Below are 19,876 nucleotides of genomic sequence, written 5' to 3' on the forward strand. Positions count from 1 at the left end.
GGAGGGGAGGGAGACGGGGGCAGCCGGCGGGGGGGCGGGAGCGGAGGGAGACGGGGGCAGCAGGAGCAGCCGGTGGGGGGGCGGGAGTGGAGGGAGACGGGGGCAGCAGGAGCAGCCGGTGGGGGGGCGGGAGTGGAGGGAGACGGGGGCAGCAGGAGCAGCCGGTGGGGGGGCGGGAGTGGAGGGAGACGGGGGCAGCAGGGGCAGCTGGCGGGGGGGCGGGAGCGGAGGGAGACGGGGGCAGCAGGGGCAGCCGGTGGGGGGGCGGGAGTGGAGGGAGATGGGAGCAGCCGGCGGGGGGGCGGGAGGGGAGGGAGACGGGGGCAGCCGGCGGGGGGGCGGGAGCGGAGGGAGACGGGGGCAGCCGGCGGGGGGGCGGGAGTGGAGGGAGACGGGGGCAGCAGGAGCAGCCGGTGGGGGGGCGGGAGTGGAGGGAGACGGGGGCAGCAGGGGCAGCTGGCGGGGGGGCGGGAGCGGAGGGAGACGGGGGCAGCAGGGGCAGCCGGTGGGGGGGCGGGAGTGGAGGGAGATGGGAGCAGCCGGCGGGGGGGCGGGAGGGGAGGGAGACGGGGGCAGCCGGCGGGGGGGCGGGAGCGGAGGGAGACGGGGGCAGCCGGCGGGGGGGCGGGAGCGGAGGGAGTGGGGGCAGCCGGCGGGGGGGCGGGAGCGGAGGGAGACGGGGGCAGCCGGCGGGGGGGCGGGAGGGGAGGGAGACGGGGGCAGCCGGCGGGGGGCGGGAGCGGAGGGAGATGGGGGCAGCCGGCGGGGGGGCGGGAGCGGAGGGAGACGGGGGCAGCCGGCGGGGGGGTCCCTCACCCACCTGGAATCGGCTGGCGAAGATCACGGCCCCGGCCGGCTCGCTCAGCTCCTTCAGCACGTTCCCTGGGGGGCAGGCAGGTGAGTCACCCACAGCCGCGGCCCTGCCCCCCCAGCAGCCCCCGCCCCGCCCCGCCCCGCCCCGCCCCCCTCACCGTTGCCCCCGGCGCCCTGGTCGTGCAGACTGACGATGGGGTTGGCGTCCCCCAGCTCCACGCAGCCCCGCAGCACCCGGTTCATCTTCTGCTCCATCTCGGGGTCCCCCCGCTGCACCGCCCCGAAGTCCAGCTCGCGGGAGTTGTCCCCCTGTACCTGGGGGGAGAGGGGCCGTCCGCACCCACCCGGCCACAGGGGTCCCCACCACCCAGCTCTGCCCCCCGCCAAGTCCAGCTCGCGGGCGTCGTCCCCCTGCACCTGGGGGGAGAGGGGCCGTCCGCACCCACCCGACCACGGGGGTCCCCACCACCCTGATCTGCCCCCCCCCAAGTCCAGCTCGCGGGCGTCGTCCCCCTGCACCTGGGGGGAGAGGGGCCATCCGCACCCACCCGGCCACAGGGGTCCCCACCACCCAGCTCTGCCCCCCGCCAAGTCCAGCTCGCGGGCGTCGTCCCCCTGCACCTGGGGGGAGACGGGCCGTCCGCACCCACCCGACCACGGGGGTCCCCACCACCCTGATCTGCCCCCCCCCAAGTCCAGCTCACGGGCGTCATCCCCCTGCACCTGGGGGGAGAGGGGCCGTCCGCACCCACCCGGCCAGGGGGGTCCCCACCACCCAGCTCTGCCCCCCGCCAAGTCCAGCTCATGGGCGTTGTCCCCCTGTACCTGGGGGGAGAGGGGCCGTCCGCACCCACCCGACCAGGGGGGTCCCCACCACCCTGATCTGACCCCCGCCAAGTCCAGCTCATGGGCGTTGTCCCCCTGTACCTGGGGGGAGAGGGGCTGTCCGCACCCACCCGACCAGGGGGGTCCCCACCACCCTGATCTGACCCCCCCAAGTCCAGCTCACGGGCGTTGTCCCCCTGCACCTGGGGGGAGAGGGGCTGTCCGCACCCACCCGACCAGGGGGGTCCCCACCACCCTGATCTGCCCCCCGCCAAGTCCAGCTCATGGGCGTTGTCCCCCTGTACCTGGGGGGAGAGGGGCTGTCCGCACCCACCCGACCAGGGGGGTCCCCACCACCCTGATCTGACCCCCCCAAGTCCAGCTCATGGGCGTTGTACCCCTGCACCTGGGGCGAGAGGGGCCGTCCACACCCACCCAGCCAGGGGGGTCCCCACCACCCTGATCTGACCCCCCCCAAGTCCAGCTCATGGGCGTTGTCCCCCTGCACCTGGGGGGAGAGGGGCTGTCCGCACCCACCCAGCCAGGGGGGTCCCCACCACCCTGATCTGACCCCCCCAAGTCCAGCTCATGGGCGTTGTCCCCCTGCACCTGGGGGGAGAGGGGCTGTCCACACCCACCCAGCCAGGGGGGTCCCCACCACCCTGATCTGACCCCCCCAAGTCCAGCTCACGGGCGTTGTACCCCTGCACCTGGGGCGAGAGGGGCTGTCCACACCCACCCGGCCAGGGGGTCCCCACCACCCAGCTCTGCCCCCCGCCCTGCCCTGGGGGAATGCAGCTGGCTGGCTCAGCTGCCCTCCATCCAGCGAGCAGGTCACCCCAACACCCCCCACTGCTGCCCCGCAAGGCCCCCTGCTCTCAGCCAGCACTGGGCTGGGGGCAGGGCTGGCAGTGCCCCCCGCCCCACTCACCTGGATAGAGGAAGCGGCGCCCCCTCCAACTCCGATCCGGTACACGGGGCCCCCCACTTTCACCACCTGCATCCCTGGGGGGAGCCAAGAGTGAGACCCCAGGAACCCCCGGCCGGGGTGTGGGGGGCAGCCGCTGGGAGCCGGGGGTCCCTGGGGCACTCACCGAGCTGGGCAGGGCCCTTGTGCACGTGGGCGTCCTCCATGGCGCCGACGCCCCCGCTGAACATGATGGGCTTGAGCCACTCGCGGCGCTGCCCGGTGGGGAGCCGCTGGCCGAAGGAGCGGGCAAATCCTGCGCGAGACGGGGTGGGGGCAGCCCCCGCCTGGGTCCAGAGCCGGGGGCGTCTCCCCCCGCTGCGCCCCAGAGCCGGCCGCGCCCACCCCCCCACCTGGGTCCAGAGCCAGCCTCATCCATCCCCCCGCTGCGCCCCAGAGCCGGCCGCGCCCACCCCCCCACCTGGGTCCAGAGCCAGCCGCATGCAGCCCCCCGCTGCACCCCAGAGCCGGGGGCGTCTCCCCCCGCTGCGCCCCAGAGCCGGCCACGCCCACCCCCCCACCTGGGTCCAGAGCCAGCCTCATCCATCCCCCCGCTGCGCCCCAGAGCCGGGGGCGTCTCCCCCCGCCCGGCCACCCGCTGCGCCCCAGAGCCAGCCGCATCCAGCCCCCCCGCTGCGCCCCAGAGCCGGCTGCGCCCACCCCCCCACCTGGGTCCAGAGCCAGCCTCATCCATCCCCCCGCTGCGCCCCAGAGCCGGGGGCGTCTCCCCCCGCCCGGCCACCCGCTGCGCCCCAGAGCCAGCCGCATCCAGCCCCCCTGCTGCGCCCCAGAGCCGGCTGCGCCCACCCCCCCACCTGGGTCCAGAGCCAGCCGCATCCATCCCCCCGCTGCGTCCCAGAGCCAGAGGCGTCTCCCCCCGCCTGGCCACCCGCTGCACCCCAGAGCCAGCCGCCTCCACCCCCCTGCCCGAGTCCACAGCCAGCCGCCTCCATCCCCCCCGCCGCGCCCCAGAGCCAGGCGCACCTCCACCCTGTGCTGTCCAGTACTCCCCCATCCCCAGCCCAGACCCAGGCACAACCCCCCCACTGCCAGACACTCCCAGCCCCCTGCAACTACCAGAAGCTCCCCACCCACTGGGGACCCCTTCCGAGTCAGGAGCCCCAGGGCAGCTGCCGCGGCCTCTCGGGAACGCCCCCTCTGAAGACACAGCCCCGCCCCTGCCCCGACTCACCGGCCAGGACAGGCTCCCCGAACTTGTTGCCATAGTCCGAGGCTCCGTCGCTGGCCCTGAGGGCCACCTGCAGCGGGCGGGCGAAGTTCGCGGGGTAGGGCTGGGCCGGGTCCTCCCAGGGCAGCGGGTAGCCTGGGGGGGCAGGAGAGAGGCTCAGGGGGCGCTGGCCAGGATGCTGGGGGTCCCCGATGCCACCGCCGGGAAGGGGAAGGGGAAGGGGAAGGGGAGGGCAGGGCTGGGGGCGGGTAGGTCTGTTCTCTCTCACCAGGGATCAGCAGGTTCCCGAAGCTGTACCCGGCCGTGCCGGCGATGACGTGGGCCCCACGGCCTGTGCACTGCACGTCCCGGATGCGCCCGCCAGTGCCCGTCGTGGCGCCACTGAAGGGGGCCACCGCTGGGGGGAGAGACGGGTGAGAGCCGGCGGGTGACGCCCCTCCTGGGTACCCCCCTGCCCTGCCCCACGGACACCCCTCTCCCTGGAGATTCCCCGCCACGTACGCCCCCCAGGGCCCCGCCACTGACCGGTGGGGAAGTTGTGGGTCTCGGCTGTGAAAACGACGTGCCGGACGGAGGTTTTCTTCTCAAAGGGGCTGGGCCGGGATGGGTCACGGGGCCGCAGGGAGCACACGGCCCTGCCCTGGATGGCGCTGTGGAGGGGGGGAACAGCCGCGGCCGTCAGCCGGCCCCCGCCCTGGGCACCTGGGGGCCGTCCCGTGTCCCCTGTGCCCGCCCCTCAGCAGCTCCCACGCCCATCCCAGCCCCAGCCGCAGCACAGAGAGCCCGACCCCCAGCCCGGCCACGGTCCCAGCCCCGGCCTGGCCCAGCAGAGCCGACAGCCCGACCCCCAGCCCGGCCACGGTCCCAGCCCCGGCGAGAGCCCGACCCCCAGCCCGGCCACGGTCCCAGCCCCGGCCTGGCCTAGCGGAGGAGAGAGCCCGACCCCCAGCCCAGCCACGGTCCCAGCCCCGGCGAGAGCCCGACCCCCAGCCCGGCCACGGTCCCAGCCCCGGCCTGGCCCAGCAGAGGAGAGAGCCTGACCCCCAGCCCGGCCACGGTCCCAGCCCCGGCGAGAGCCCGACCCCCAGCCCGGCCACGGTCCCAGCCCTGGCCTGGCCCAGCGGAGGAGAGAGCCCGACCCCCAGCCTGGCCATGGTCCCAGCCCCAGCCTGGCCCAGCAGAGGCGAGAGCCCGACCCCCAGCCTGGCCATGGTCCCAGCCCCAGCCTGGCCCAGCAGAGGCGAGAGCCTGACCCCCAGCCCGGCCACGGTCCCAGCCGTGGCCTGGCCTAGCGGAGGAGAGAGCCTGACCCACGGCCTGGCCATGGTCCCAGCCCCGGCGTGGCCCAGCAGAGGCGAGAGCCTGACCCCCAGCCCGGCCACAGTCCCAGCCGTGGCCTGGCCTAGCGGAGGAGAGAGCCTGACCCCCAGCCTGGCCATGGTCCCAGCCCCGGCGTGGCCCAGCAGCGGCGAGAGCCTGACCCACGGCCGGGCTCCCAGGCGGCACCTGCTGTTGTCGGAGAACTTGATGACGTTGTTGGGGTTGCTGCTCTCCTGGGTCCGCATGATGGACTCGAAGAGCGACTCCGCAACCTCCTCCCCATCCACCAGGAGGCGCCCTTTGAAGAACCAGTGGCGGCTGTGCTCGCTGGGGGGCAGAAATGGCAGGGGGGACACATGGAGCCTTTGTCCTCTAGGGGCGCTGGCTCCCCCAGCCCAGGGCAGGACTGGCTGGCTCAGGGGCAGGGAACGGGGCAGGGCCTGGCCCCTCTAGGGGCGCTGGCTCCCCCAGCCCAGGGCAGGACTGGCTGGCTCAGGGGGTGGGAATGGGGCAGGGCCTGGCCCCTCTAGGGGCGCCGGCTCCCCCCGGCCCAGGGCAGGACTGGCCGGCTCAGGGGGTGGGAATGGGGCAGGGCCTGGCCCCTCTAGGGGCGCCGGCTCCCCCCGGTCCAGGGCAGGACTGGCCGCCTCAGGGGGTGGGAATGGGGCAGGGCCTGGCCCCTCTAGGGGCGCCGGCTCCCCCGGCCCAGGGCAGGACTGGCTGGCTCAGGGGGCAGGGAATGGGGCAGGGCCTGGCCCCTCTAGGGGCGCCGGCTCCCCCCAGCCCAGGGCAGGACTGGCTGGCTCAGGGGGCAGGGAATGGGGCAGGGCCTGGCCCCTCTAGGGGCGCCGGCTCCCCCCGGCCCAGGGCAGGACTGGCCGGCTCAGGGGCAGGGAATGGGGCAGGGCCTGGCCCCTCTAGGGGCGCCGGCTCCCCCCGGCCCAGGGCAGGACTGGCTGGCTCAGGGGCAGGGAATGGGGCAGGGCCTGGCCCCTCTAGGGGCGCCGGTTCCCCCGGCCCAGGGCAGGACTGGCCGGCTCAGGGGGCAGGGAATGGGGCAGGGCCTGGCCCCTCTAGGGGCGCCGGCTCCCCCCGGCCCAGGGCAGGACTGGCTGGCTCAGGGGCAGGGAATGGGGCAGGGCCTGGCCCCTCTAGGGGCGCCGGTTCCCCCGGCCCAGGGCAGGACTGGCCGGCTCAGGGGGCAGGGAATGGGGCAGGGCCTGGCCCCTCTAGGGGCGCCGGTTCCCCCGGCCCAGTGTGGGGCACGACTCGGCACCGACACCTGTTGGACTGGGCCAGGTCGAAGCACTCCACGCTGGTTGGGTTGCGTCTGATCTTCTGGAAATAGGCCGTGTAGAAATCCAGGTCCCAGGAGTCGAAGGCCAGGCCTGCGGGGAAGGGGTTGGGGGCGCAATGGGGCAGCTACACCCGACCCCAGCGCTCCCCAAGGGGTTCCCTCCGGGGCAGCAGGGGGCCCAGAGCTGTAGCCACTGCCCCACCCCACAAGTTCAGCTCTGAGCCCCGTGTCCCCCCCGACCCACAAAGCCAACCCCTGCACCCAGCTGCTCCCCAACCCCCAGCCCCCCACCCTAGGTCTGACCCCGTGATTCCCGGCCCCCCACTAGCCCGGTACTCAGCCCCACACAGGCCTGCCCCCAGCCCCCCACCCCAGGGCTCACCCCCCAACCTGACCCTCTGATCTCCAGCCCCTCACTAGCCTGGTACTCAGCCCCACATAAGCCTGCCCCCAGCCCCCCACCCCAGGGCTCACCCCCCAACCTGACCCTCTGATCTCCAGCCCCTCACTAGCCCGGTACTCAGCCCCACACAGGCCTGCCCCCAGCCCCCCAACCTGACCCTCTGATCTCCAGCCCCTCACTAGCCCGGTACCCAGCCCCACACAGGCCTGCCCCCAGCCCCCCACCCCAGGGCTCACCCCCAGCCTGACCCCGTGACCCCAGCCCCCCACTAGCCCAGTTCTCCGCCCCACACAGGCCTGCCCCCAGCCCCCCAACCCCAGGGCTCACCCCCAGCCTGACCCCAGCCCCAGCCCCTGGTACCCAGCTCCTGGTTGGCTCTCTCCAGCGCAGGGCGCCCCTCCTCCAGCAGGCGGATCTCCCAGGTGGGCGCGGGCAGGGCTGCCACGGTGAAGCTGCGGATGGGCTGCTCGTAGCGCTGCTCCGTCATGCGGTCGCTGAGCGCCCCCACCAGGGCGGCCTCGTCGGCGGGCGTGGGGCGCCGGGCGCACTGCCGGGAAGGGCGGGCTGAGGCGGGGAACCGGAGCCGGCAGGGAGCCGGCGGCCCGAGCCCCTCCCCGCAGAGCTGGGAGCGCCCCGGCTCCCCCCAGCGCCTGCCCCCCTCACCTTCAGCAGGTAGCGGCGAGACAGCTCCACGCGGCCCACGGCGCCCAGCCCCGCCGCCCGGCACACGGACACCACGTTGGTGGAGAAGGCCGTGGAGAAGTTCAGCCTGGGCCGGCAAAGGGCAGACTCAGGAGAGATGCCGGCACCCTGCGGCTGCCCCCAGTCCCGGTCCCCCTGCCATGCAGGGACCCCCCGCCGCTCCCCACAGCCCTTGAGCACAGCGACCCCCCCAGCCCCGATCCACTCCCCCCGGGCACACGGACCCCCCCGACCCCTGTCCCCCGGCCGCGCCCCCAGTCTGCTCCCCCCAGCGCAGGGCCCCCCCAGCCCCAGAGCAGCTCCCCACAGCGCAGGGCCCCCCAGCCCGAGCCGCTCCCCACAGCGCAGGGCCCCCCCAGCCCGAGCCGCTCCCCACAGCGCAGGGCCCCCCCAGCCCGAGCCGCTCCCCACAGCGCAGGGCCCCCCCAGCCCCTGAGCCGCTCCCCACAGCGCAGGGCCCCCCCAGCCCCTGAGCCGCTCCCCACAGCGCAGGGCCCCCCCAGCCCCAGAGCAGCTCCCCCCAGCGCAGGGCCCCCCAGCCCGAGCCGCTCTCCACAGCGCAGGGCCCCCCCCAGCCCCTGAGCCGCTCCCCACAGCGCAGGGCCCCCCCAGCCCCTGACCTGCTCCCCACAGTACAGGGCCCCCCACCAAGCCCCCGAGCCCCTCCCCACAGCGCAGGGCCCCCCCCAGCCCCTGAGCCGCTCCCCACAGCGCAGGGCCCCCCCCAGCCCCTGAGCCGCTCCCCACAGCGCAGGGCCCCCCCAGCCCCTGACCTGCTCCCCACAGTACAGGGCCCCCCACCAAGCCCCCGAGCCCCTCCCCACAGCGCAGGGCCCCCCAGCCCGAGCCGCTCCCCACAGCGCAGGGCCCCCCCCAGCCCCTGAGCCGCTCCCCACAGCGCAGGGCCCCCCCAGCCCCTGAGCCGCTCCCCACAGCGCAGGGCCCCCCCAGCCCCTGAGCCACTCCCCACAGCGCAGGGCCCCCCCCAGCCCCTGAGCGGCTCCCCACAGCGCAGGGCCCCCCGCAACACACCGTGGCCCGATCTCTATCAGCAGGTCAGTGGGTTCTGGGTGCAGGAAGGACTCCGAGGCAACAGCCCCAGATTCGAAGGGGTAGCCGAAGAGCCAATGCAGCCGCTGGGTGTCCTGGGGGCTGGGGGGCGAGGCGCCTGCGGGGAACAAGGGGCCGTGTTACCCAGCCGGCAGCAAGGGGAGCCCCCGGGGCATAGGACGCCCCTCCCAGCCCCATAAGAACAGGACAGAACAGGCAGGGAGTGATTCGCCTTGTCCTGTCCCAGTGCCTGGCGCTCCGAGGCCGGGGACGGCCAGAGCATGGGGCTGCCCCAGCCCAGCGCCGCTGACACAACCCTGCGCTGCATCCCCTGGCCAGGAGTCCCGCAGGAGCCCCGCCGCTTGGTACTTCAAACCTCCGGCTTCACGGCCAAGGGCAGATAACGCACCGCCGCGCCCTAGCCCGGCGCGAGCGAACGGCTCCCACCGGCCGGGCCCCACCTTCGTCCCGCCTGCCCCCACCCACGCCACCGCAAATCTCAGTTCCGCCCGCGCGGGCAAAAGGAAAGCGTGTAAGCCGGCCACTTATCTATTCTGGAGATGCCGTCCCTGGAGCTACCCCTGTCATTGGCAGGGTCCCAGGCACGTCTCCGGTCCCTCAGCTAACATCCCACACGCCATCATGTGCCAGCAACGCCCACGCGCCGTGCATACAGGACAGCCTGCGACGGAGAACGAACGGACGCCAAGTAGACCTCCGAAAGCTCCTACCTCACAAACCTGCCAGCCGGCACTTTACCGGAGAGGGCCGCTCTGCCACAGAACCACAGAAGAGTCGGACTGGAAGGGACCTCGAGAGGCCATCGAGTCCAGCCCCCTGCCCTCATGGCAGGACCAAGCACTTTCTAGACCATCCCTGAAAGCCACCTCTCTAACCTCTTCTTAAATAGCTCCAGTGATGGAGATTCCACCACCTCCCTTGGCAACTCGCTCCAGTGTTTGATCACCCTGACAGTTAGGAACTTTTTCCTAATGTCCAACCTGAACCTCCCCTGCTGCAGTTTAAGCCCATTGCCTCTTGTTCTATCCTCAGAGGCAAGGAGAAGTTCCCTCCCTCTGCCTTATGACACCCTTTTAGACACCTGAAAACTGCTATCATGTCCCCCCTCGATCTTCTCTTTTCCAAACTAAACAAGCCCAATTCTTTCAGCCTCTCTTCATAGCTCAAGTTCTCTAGACCTTTGATCATTCTCGTTGGTATCCTCTGGACCCTCTCCAATTTCTCCACATCCTTCCTGAACTGCGGTGCCCAGAACTGGACACAATCCTCCAGCCGAGGCCGAACCAGCGCAGAGTAGAGCGGGAGAATGACGTCTCGTGTCTTGTTCACAACACACCTGCTAATGCATCCCAGAATCACGTTTGCTTTTTTTGCAACAGCATCACACTGTTGACTCATATTTAGCTTGTGGTCCACTATAACCCCCAGATCCCTTTCTGCTGTACTCATTCCTAGGCAGTCCTTTCCCACTCTGTATGTGTGACGCTGATTGTTCCTTCCTAAGTGGAGCACTTTGCAAGTCTGCATTTTACTGAAGCCGGACTTGAGCGAGCGATCGCTTCTGGAGGAAACCTGCCGAGCTGTCACTTACACTCAAATTCAACACATTTACACGTGCTTTGAACCGGGACAGCAATGACCCGCCCGTTATAAGGGCTCTTTTACCCGACTTTTGACCCGCCTCCTCCCGCCCCTTTGCTCTTCTGATTTGCCAACCTTGATAACGATGCTTTGGATTCGTCAACCCTGACAACAAGTTTTGGACCTCTGGGCTTTACATATTGATCTGAAGAAGTGGGTCTGTCCCACGACTAAATGACTGTTTTAGTCTTTAAAGTGCTACCTGACTGCTTTTATGTTTTGATAGAACAGAAACTGGGTCTGGGTCTAGAGACAAAACCAGGAACAGATTTCAACATCGTTAATGAGCTAGACGAGCCGGAGACCCTGTGAAATTTCAAGCCCCTCCCCAGGGGGGTCACTGTCCCCCACCGGGCACACCCACTCTAGCACTGCCCCCCAAGTCGCTGCCCTTCCGAGGTGAATGATCCACACTCGGCATTCGAGGTATGGGTGTACCATGGACAGGGCTCGGCGACCAGAACAGCAGCAAGAGCCGTTTGTTTTCGAATTCGGTAAACACCTCAACCCTTCCAGAGCTGCAGCGCCCGAGACCACGCAACGGTCCTTCATAAAGGACGGCAAACCCCACTTTCTGCAAAGAACCGAGTGCACACAATGGTTTCGAACACGAGCCGGGTTTACGGCAGGCTGGTCACCGACTTTTCACACGTCACCGTGCCCCGTCACTCTGACCTGCTTCCACTGTGCCGATCTCACAGCACATTTAATTTCAGATTTCTTTCTTCGAACAGGCGTTGCTGTTCCCGCCAGCCCCTTTTCCTTTCCGAAATCAAGGCTTTCTTAGCGACACCATCAAAACACAGATCCTGCCCCCCATCCCAATGTGCACTGTGCTAAGTAACAGGTTGCAAATGTTACAAGCACATGTCTCGTCTGTTATTTAGAAAGCAGTTGTTCGCTGCTGGGTTTTTAGATAGTCATCATTTGTAGAAAACAATCAGGAGGTTTTGTTTCTTTAATTTTACAATGATAGGGCCTGAAACCACAAAGAAATCCTTAAATAGCCGCGTGCGGCTCCGTAGCTGTGCATTTATGAAAAGGCAATGAGATATTTTGTGTCTTGCTACCTACCTCCTCCAACAGATGCAACAGCTGCATTCAAGACTCCATCCCACGTGGAGCTGACAACTAATCTCCGTGAAGACGAAACTACAGCCCTTCAACACAAACGTGAAGAGCGCGCTCTTGCATGGATGCGAGATCCGGTGTACTAAAAAGTCTTCCACCCACAAGCTACAGACGTTGCCACACAGATGCCTGAGGTACGGCCCTCACATCCGATGGCGAGACGCGGTCACCAGCAAGGAGGTTTGACGTTCCAATCCAGAGAAGAAAGAGGGCTTGGCCAGGCCACCCTCCGGGATCGTCCGTCATGCTCATCCATGGAACCCGCCGGGAAAACACAGAGGAGGAAGACCTCGGCCAACGCGGAGAAGGTCTCCTGAGATGGAAGGGCAACTAGGCTGCTCTTGGGGCCAGTTAGAAGTTTTGTCCCGAGACAGAGTGGAGTGGAGGAAACTCACAGATGGTCTGTGCTCCATGCGGAGTACAAGGATTTCCATCCGCAGTAGTAGTAGTAGTAGCTGCACGCAGAGTGGATGATTGGGAGAACTATCCACAAGGACGCCATGATCTCTCTCGAGCGCTAGCAGCTCATTTAGTCGCCGTCACTTTATACGCAGCATTGGGATTACGTCTTCCAACGTGCATCCCTTTAAGTTCATCCACGTGCCACTTTGATTCTCAGCCACCCAGTGCGGGCCTGGCGGGAGCCGTGGGCTTAACGAACAGCGTGACCCAAAGGCTGTGAATTAAAACAGGCCGACGCTTGGCCAAACCACAACCTGAGGTACTGGCTGGCGAAGCAAGCACGCCCCCGACTGGGCAGGAAAACACCCGGCGTTCTCTAGGAATGGTTCAAACACGTTCTTCCTAGCTAACAGATCAGCATTCGTCCAATGGCGCGTATTTGCTCGTAGCTGCAGCAGGCGTTGAACTCGGAAGCGAGATGAATATTGGGAAAGAGTCTGACGAGCGTTGGCTAAAATAACTTGATCTGTCCAAATGCTGCTATTGTCTCTTTGCTAACGAAAGCCCCCGACTGAGGGAAGAAGGAACCTCTCTGATGAACAGGGGACCGTCGCCAGGTGTTCTAGGATGGGACGAGATGGCGACAAATCCTCATTAAAACGTGAGACGGGGCAAAGTGACAACTCTGGAAGAGGACACAGGCAGTGGTCCACAGGAACAAGACAGCAGTGACCCAAACCGGCAGGGTGGGACAAGAGATGAGCAAGGACAACTACTCAAGGAAACAAAGACACTGGAGCAAACAAGCCCTTAAACGGACGCGAAACCCACCGATCCCGCTGCAAGAAATCGACTCTAAGAAGGGGGCTGATTGGCCACAGTCTTCGGGTCTGTCTGCCACTTTCCCTATTATCCCAGGCCAGGGTGAAAGGAACCCGGTCCCGACCCAGCTTGGCTGACTTTCGGAAAGCAAGCGACTGACTGGGAACTAGCTCATCGACCTGCAAGCCAGCGTGTGAGACAGAGCAGATGCGAGCAGCTTTTCTGCTGTTCTCTCCGTAACTGCCGCGTTTCTCCTTCTCCTCCGAAAAAGATCCCGTGTGCGTCTCGGAGGCTTAACAACAGGATGCTACAGGAACACAGCGACCCCTCTCCAAGGAAAGGAGAGGTAACAGAGAACAGCTTCCTCTCAGCAGCAGGTACGCGAAGGATGCAACGAACGCTGCCTGGAGCAGAATACCTCATTTGTTTGCACCAAACACACAGGTGGGCACCTGTCTCCGGCCAAAGGGGACGCTGGCAGGCTGGCCGAGCCTGTGGTCTCTCTCCGGGCGGATGTGGGATGGCCAGGTCCCTGCTAGTTCTAGAAATCTATCCCCCTGCAACAGTGGAGGTTTCTCTGGGCACAGCTGAGAGGGCCAAACCAGGGCCACTGACAGCCCTAGACTGGGGCCCTCCTTGCTAAGGCACCAAACCTGTCACATAGAACTTCTCCACTGCTGCCTTGGTCAGCCAAATGTCACACCAGCAATTCCCTCAGATGCCCCAGCTTCCCTTTTGCCACAGCGAGGCCCTCCTTACCCCAATGGAAACCCTCCTCACCCAATCCACCAGGTTCTTCCAGCCCCAAAGGGACCAGCCACATCTCCAGGTCAACATATCCCCCAGATCTGACCCAAAACCCACTCCAGATCCACCCAGGTTCTTCCAGCCTCAAGGGGACCAGCCACGTCCCCAGGTCAACGTATCCCTCAGATCTGACCCAAAAACCACTCCAGATCCACCCAGGTTCTTCCAGGCTCAAGGGGACCAGCCGTGTCCCCAGGTCAACGTATCCCTCAGATCTGACTCGAAAACCCACTCCAGATCCACCCAGGTTCTTCCAGCCCCAAAGGGACCAGCCATGTCCCCAGGTCAACGTATCCCTCAGATCTGACCCAAAAAACCACGCCAGCGCTACCCAGTGGGGCCAGAGCTTGAGGTAAGTGGTTTTTTTTCCCGTGCTTCTCATGTGGGGTCACACCCAAGGCTTTTTTTCCCCCTCCATCTCACCTGGGGGACAGATCAGTGAGGGGTGGGGGTATATTTTTGTTACTTCTCACTTCTGTGACTCCTTGCTGATTTTTCCATCGCTCAGCGGCCCTGACCCACAACGGCCACCCCCCGCCTGGATTTATTCCGAGCCTGCGCTTCCAATCACCCGTGACTGGCCCTCAAGAGGGTCCCATGATTTATCTCATGACCACACGCTGCAATTCCAAGCCTTCAGCAAGGGCCCTTTGTGATGGGGTTCTGGGGTCCCCCAAGCTCTGCACCCCGTCCGCAGGCAGGAGAGTCTCTTACTTAGCAGGAGAACAGCGGGTTTATTAGCCGACAGGACACAGCATTGTACAGAGGAGTCAGTACAGCAGGCAGAGACAGCCAGTCCAATTTATGTTGGGGAGAGGAGGCCCCGAGGGGCCCCCAGAGCCGGGGCCTTGCCCCCTTCTTGGTCTCGCTCTCTCCCTCAGCACAGACTAACTGCTTCCAACTCCCAGTTCCAATTCAAACCCCTCAGGCTCCACCTCCTCCTTTGTCTGCAGTACAAAGGTGTTACCTGGTTGTCAGGGTTACCCTCAGCAGGAGCCCCACACCCTCTGTGAGCCACTCACACACACACAGGTATCCCCCACTCCATCACACCCTTGCCAGAAGCTCTCAGGAAATCCAAGGGCCTCACATCTGGCAGGTCACCCTGGCCCACATCTGTGACCACTCTCTAATAACTCCAGCAAACTGGGGAGGCGTGATTTCCCTGGGGCAAAAGTAAAGGGTGCGCCTCTCGGAGCCGGAGAATCCTCTGTTTTCCTGGGGTTACGACCCATTTCCCTGGGGCAGTAAAAGGCCTTTTATCCAGCACGCTGGAGGAACGGGGGCACCAGTGAGTGAAAAACTCCCAGGTTTGGGCCTGGGACGTTTTTTCCTTCTAAATTTGAAATCTAGGCCGCTCTTATGGGGTTCACAAACGTTTCACTTTTGCAGCTGCCTCTTCGCATGAGCTACTAGGGCTACAGCCGCGCACAGGGGGAGGATCAGGTTAAACCTCCGAGGTGCTAGGAATGGAAGGAGCGTGGCCACCTTCTGTTGGTTCCCTCTGCGGGAGCTGGGGTTCGGCAGTCGGAAACAGGGCTCCGGGCGGGCCGAAGCAGGGGCGTGAGCTGCTGCGGCCGCGCTGAAGCAACGCGGCGGCCCAGGAACGTTTCCCACGCGGGTGTGGAATGAATTTTGCTCTGTGTGCGGTGCGGATCTGCACCACTCCTGGGGACACGCAGGGCTCAGCTGACAGGGCACACCGGCTGTTGGACTAGCAGCGGTTTGGGGGGCACGGTGCCCGTGACCCTCCCCAGACCCGACACCCCCTCCCCAGACCGCCGAGCCGCCCGTACCTGTCCAGCTGAGGTTGTAGCACAGCTCCTTGTGCAGGGCGCGGACGTCCCCCACCACCGCCTGGGCCGCGCTGAGCAAGGCCGCGGGGACGTCCGCCGGGTCGGGGCGCTGGTAGAACTGCAGCACTGCCATGGGGCCAGACTCCTGGGGGGAGGGGGAGGGAGTGACCATGGGTGCACCCACGGCAGCAGCCCTCCCAGCCCATCCCCCAGTGCCTTCCACCCCCACAGCCCAGGCTGCCCCGCTGCCCCCAGTGCCCTGGACCCCCTGCCTCCAAGCCTGCACAAGGGGGAGTGGCCAGCTGGTGCAACTACCTGGGGGGGAGGGGTGATGGGGCTGGAGGGGCGGGGCCAGAGGGGGAGGGGGAATGGAATGCGAGGGGGAGGGGTGATAGGCTAGGACCTGAAGGGGCGGGGCTTGAAGGGGAGCGGTGAGGGCGGGACCTGAAGGGAGAGGGGGGAGGGGCTCGAAGAGAGGGGGCAGGGCTGAAGGGGGAGGGGTAAGGCCAGAGGGGAAAGGGTGGGGGGGCAGGGGCTGATAGAGGGGGCGGAGCCTGAGGGGATGGAGGGAGCAGGGGCTGAAGGGGGAGGGGGAGGATCCTGAAGGGCAGGGGTGGGGCCTGAGGGGGTGGGGATGGACTGTGGAGGGGGCGGCGCCTAGAGGGATGGGGGCGTGGCCTCAGGGGTCGAGGGGTGGCGCCTGAGGGGGCAGGGGCAGGGCCTAAGGGGTCAACGGGCAGCGCCTGAGGGGAGAGGTGGCGGGGCCTCAGGGGGTCACGGGGCAGGGCCTAAAGGGTCGAGGGGCGGTGACTCTGGGGATGGGGGCGGGGCCTAAAGGGGTCCAGGGGCAGTGACTGAGGGGGTAGGGGGCGGGGCCTAAGGGGTCAGGGGGCGGGGTCTAAGGGGTCGAGGGGCGGCACCTGAGGGGGTAGGGGCGGGGCCTAAGGGGTCAAGGGGCGGCACCCGAGGGGGTAGGGGGCGGAGCCTGGGAGGTAGCGGGACGGGGGGCGGAAGGCTGCCCAAGGCCGGGCCCCGCGCCGTGCGGCGGCCCCAGCGAGCTCGCTCCCAACCCCCTCCCCATCCACCACACGCGCGCGCGCGCGCGCGCCCGCCCAACCGCCCAACCGCCGCGCGCCAACGGCTCCCGCCCGCCCAACCGCCCAACCGCCGCGCGCCGCACCGCTCCGGGCGGGGGGGGGAGGGAAGGGCGCGGGCAGGTCCGCGTGCGCCGGGCAGCGCGCGCGTTTCCGGGGGGGGCGGGAGGAGGAGGAGGAGTGCAATGCTGTGCGCACGCGCAGCTCAAAGCTGGGCCCCGCTCCCTTCCGGTCCGAGCCCCTCCCACCAGCGCGCGGGGGAGGGGGGCCCTCAAGGGGGGGTCTCCCCCATCCGGCCATGCACAGACCCCCGCCCGGTCCTGCTCCTGCAGCAACACGTGGGGGGGCTTAAGGGGGGGCTCCCCCATCCGACCATGCACAGACCCCCGCCCGGTCTTGCTCCTGCAGCAACACGTGGGGGGGCTTAAGGGGGGGGGTCTCCCCCATCCGGCCATGCACAGACCCCCCCGCCCGGTCCTGCTCCTGCAGCAACACGTGGGGGGGGCTTAAGGGGGGGCTCCCCCATCCGGCAATGAACAGACCCCCACCGGGCCTGCTCCTGCAGCAGCACGTGGGGAGTGGGGCTTAAGGGGGGAGTCTCCCCCATCCGGCCATGCACAGACCCCACCCCGGCCTGCTCCTGCAGCAACACGTGGGGGGGCCCTTAAGGGGGGGGTCTCCCCCATCCGGCCATGCACAGACCCCACCCGGGCCTGCTCCTGCAGCAGCACATGGGGAGGGCTGTTAAGGGGGCGTCTCCCCCATCCGGCCATGCACAGACCCCACCCAGGCCTGCTCTTGCACCAGCGCGGGGGGTGGGGGGCCCTCAAGGGGGGGTCTCCCCCATCCGGCCATGCACAGACCCCCGCCCGGTCCTGCTCCTGCAGCAACACGTGGGGGGGCTTAAGGGGGGGCTCCCCCATCCGGCCATGCACAGACCCCCGCCCGGTCTTGCTCCTGCAGCAACACGTGGGGGGGCTTAAGGGGGGGGTCTCCCCCATCCGGCCATGCACAGACCCCCCCCGCCCGGTCCTGCTCCTGCAGCAACACGTGGGGGGGGCTTAAGGGGGGGCTCCCCCATCCGGCAATGAACAGACCCCCACCGGGCCTGCTCCTGCAGCAGCACGTGGGGAGTGGGGCTTAAGGGGGGAGTCTCCCCCATCCGGCCATGCACAGACCCCACCCCGGCCTGCTCCTGCAGCAACACGTGGGGGGGCCCTTAAGGGGGGGGTCTCCCCCATCCGGCCATGCACAGACCCCACCTGGGCCTGCTCCTGCAGCAACACGTGGGGGGGCCCTTAAGGGGGGGGTCTCCCCCATCCGGCCATGCACAGACCCCACCCGGGCCTGCTCCTGCAGCAGCACATGGGGAGGGCTGTTAAGGGGGCGTCTCCCCCATCCGGCCATGCACAGACCCCACCCAGGCCTGCTCTTGCACCAGCGCGGGGGGTGGGGGGGCCCTTAAGGGGGGGGTCTCCCCCACCCGGCCATGCACAGACCCCCCCACCCGGGCCTACTCCTGCGGCGGCCACCTGGATGAAACCCACCTGCTTCCTGAGTCGCGGGCTCCGGCGTGCAGCGGCGGGATTTCCCCACCATGCGGCAGGAAGCCGGTGCCAGCTAGATTTGTGCAGGAGTTTAACGCCCCGGGCGGGCTCTTTCTGGGGGTGGGGGGAATTGATGGGGGGGGTGGGCTGGGTCACCTCACCCCCCAGTTTGGGAACCGCCGTTGCAGCTTAACACAGAGGTGGGCAGCCTCTTTTGACTCCTAAGCAAGCTCCAAGCTCGGCCTTTCCAGTGGCAGGCAATGAGCCGCAGAAATTAACCGGAGCTCCAAAGTGAGGGGGGGTCCATTTAGCAGCACGCAGTATAGTGGGGTGAGCAGACTTTTCACGCCTGTTCCCACGGTTTGTCCTCCCCACCCCCCCGCAACCCTCTTTGCTTCGTTTGCGCCGGGGCTTGCCGAAGCAGGAGGGCGCCGGCCGAACGCCCGCGACAGGTGCGGGCCTGGCTTGTCCGAGGAACAAACTTCCTCGAAACTTTTCTCCTGCTGCTCCTCCTGGCTCAGAGCCTGGGCTGTCCCCACCCACGTCAGCGCTGTAATGATCATCTCTCACGCGGCTGGGCTTTTATATTAGCTCTGTAAACCGTTTATATACCCAGTGCGTTTATCGGCCCCAAATATTGTGCTGGGGGAGTCAAACGAAAGCAGAGGGTGCCCCGAATCTGTGTATTCTCCTTGTGTTTAGCTCTGCAGCTGGGGGAGAAACTTTCCAACGCTGAGGTTCACAAAGGGAGATTGGGCTGCACCCCAGCCAGGACAATTGGCTGAGCAAAGGCCCCGGGCAGCCCACGCCCATCTCGGGAGGGTGAGGTTTTCCGACTGGGCGTGCAATGAATGGAAACCCAGCACAGGGACCCACCAGGAATCAGCAAGGAACATCGCTGGCCTGCCTCAGTAGTTATGGCGGATGGAAGTAAAGTATTGCTTGAACAATTCTTCTCTCTAACCTTGTTCTTTCTTCTGGAGCAATAAACCCTCAGAGCTGAGATCTAAGGATCTGGCTTTTGCGTGGTTGTTTGGGTCAGATACAAGGATACGTTGACTGGGGGCTGGGGCTGGGGCTGGGCCCCTTGGGGCCTGGAAGAATCTGGGTGGTGTTTGGAGAAACAGGTGTAATAACCTCTCACCTGCAGTTGAATCCCAAGTGTTGTTCCAGGCTGGGGGCAGAAAAGGCCCTGGGGGTCGCAGTGGGCGAGAGGCCGGAGAGGAGCCACCAGTGGGGCCTTGTAGCCGAGAAGGCGACCGGCGCATGGGGCTGTGTCCGGAGGAGCATTTCCAGCGGCGCTAGAGAAGTGGTTGGTCCCCTCTCCTTGGCACTGGGGAGGCCCCGGCTGGAGGGTTGTGTCCGGTTCTGGGCCCCCCAGTGCAGAAGGGACGTAGGGGCGTTGGAGAGGGGCCGGCGGAGGGCAACCAAAATGCGCCGGGGGCTGGAGCAGGTGGCCGGCGAGGAGAGGCCGAGGGACTGGGGCGTGGTGAGTTGGCAGGAGAGAAGAGCGAGGGGGGTTTGCTGGCCGCCTTCACCTCCCTGCAGGGGCGCTGACGAGGCCGGGGGGAGGCTGTTCTCGGGGGTGCCGGGGGGCAGGACGAGGAGCGATGGGCTCATGTGGCGGTGGGGGAGGTGGGGGTCGGAGATGAGGAAAAACTCTCCCCCCAGGAGGGCGGTGAGGCACTGGGACAGGTTCCCCAGAGCGGTGGGGGGATCTCCAGCCTTAGAGGTGGAGCTGGCCCAAGCCCTGGCTGGGACGATGGAGTCGGGTTCATCCTGCTTTGGACAGGGGGCCGCACCCGGTGACGCTGAGGTCCCTTCCCACCCTAGGGTCTGTGATTCTATGATAAGTTTATCTAACCTTTGTCTTCAAACAGTATTCCTTTTAGTAGAAATTTACTTTGAAGTAAATGAAATAAGTTCCATTTGAAACGCAAAAAATGAACATTTATCCCGGGCCGCAATTCTCTCATCCACGATTTCTCAGAGGCATTCTTTCGCCCCAGCCCTTACCGCGAGGTTTTCAATCAGAACCCCGGATGCTAA

The 19,876-nt window shown here is 67.0% G+C and overlaps 1 protein-coding gene across 2 annotated transcripts in view; it reads right to left on the reverse strand.

Moving 5' to 3' along the window:
- The window catches only part of PFAS (phosphoribosylformylglycinamidine synthase), a 36,218-nt gene extending 20,858 nt beyond the window's left edge, over positions 1-15,360 (reverse strand). The window contains exons 1-13 of one of the 2 annotated variants that reach the window (XM_074983117.1): positions 15,187-15,360; positions 8,549-8,684; positions 7,478-7,583; positions 7,175-7,361; positions 6,397-6,502; positions 5,301-5,441; positions 4,320-4,444; positions 4,063-4,191; positions 3,798-3,929; positions 2,733-2,861; positions 2,570-2,643; positions 972-1,122; positions 821-882 (exon numbers count right to left, since the gene is read on the reverse strand). In XM_074983117.1, coding sequence (XP_074839218.1) covers positions 821-882; positions 972-1,122; positions 2,570-2,643; positions 2,733-2,861; positions 3,798-3,929; positions 4,063-4,191; positions 4,320-4,444; positions 5,301-5,441; positions 6,397-6,502; positions 7,175-7,361; positions 7,478-7,583; positions 8,549-8,684; positions 15,187-15,358 — 1,650 coding nt within the window. In that variant the 5' untranslated portion in view covers positions 15,359-15,360. Of the gene's footprint in view, positions 1-820; positions 883-971; positions 1,129-2,569; positions 2,644-2,732; positions 2,862-3,797; positions 3,930-4,062; positions 4,192-4,319; positions 4,445-5,300; positions 5,442-6,396; positions 6,503-7,174; positions 7,362-7,477; positions 7,584-8,548; positions 8,685-15,186 lie in introns of both variants that reach the window. The other variant, XM_074983118.1, reaches the window with a different exon arrangement.
- Positions 15,361-19,876: the final 4,516 nt, after the last annotated feature.

Source organism: Carettochelys insculpta, unplaced genomic scaffold (genome assembly GCF_033958435.1).
Source record: "Carettochelys insculpta isolate YL-2023 unplaced genomic scaffold, ASM3395843v1 scaffold_0036, whole genome shotgun sequence".
In the NCBI taxonomy this organism is placed as follows: domain Eukaryota; kingdom Metazoa; phylum Chordata; order Testudines; family Carettochelyidae; genus Carettochelys; species Carettochelys insculpta.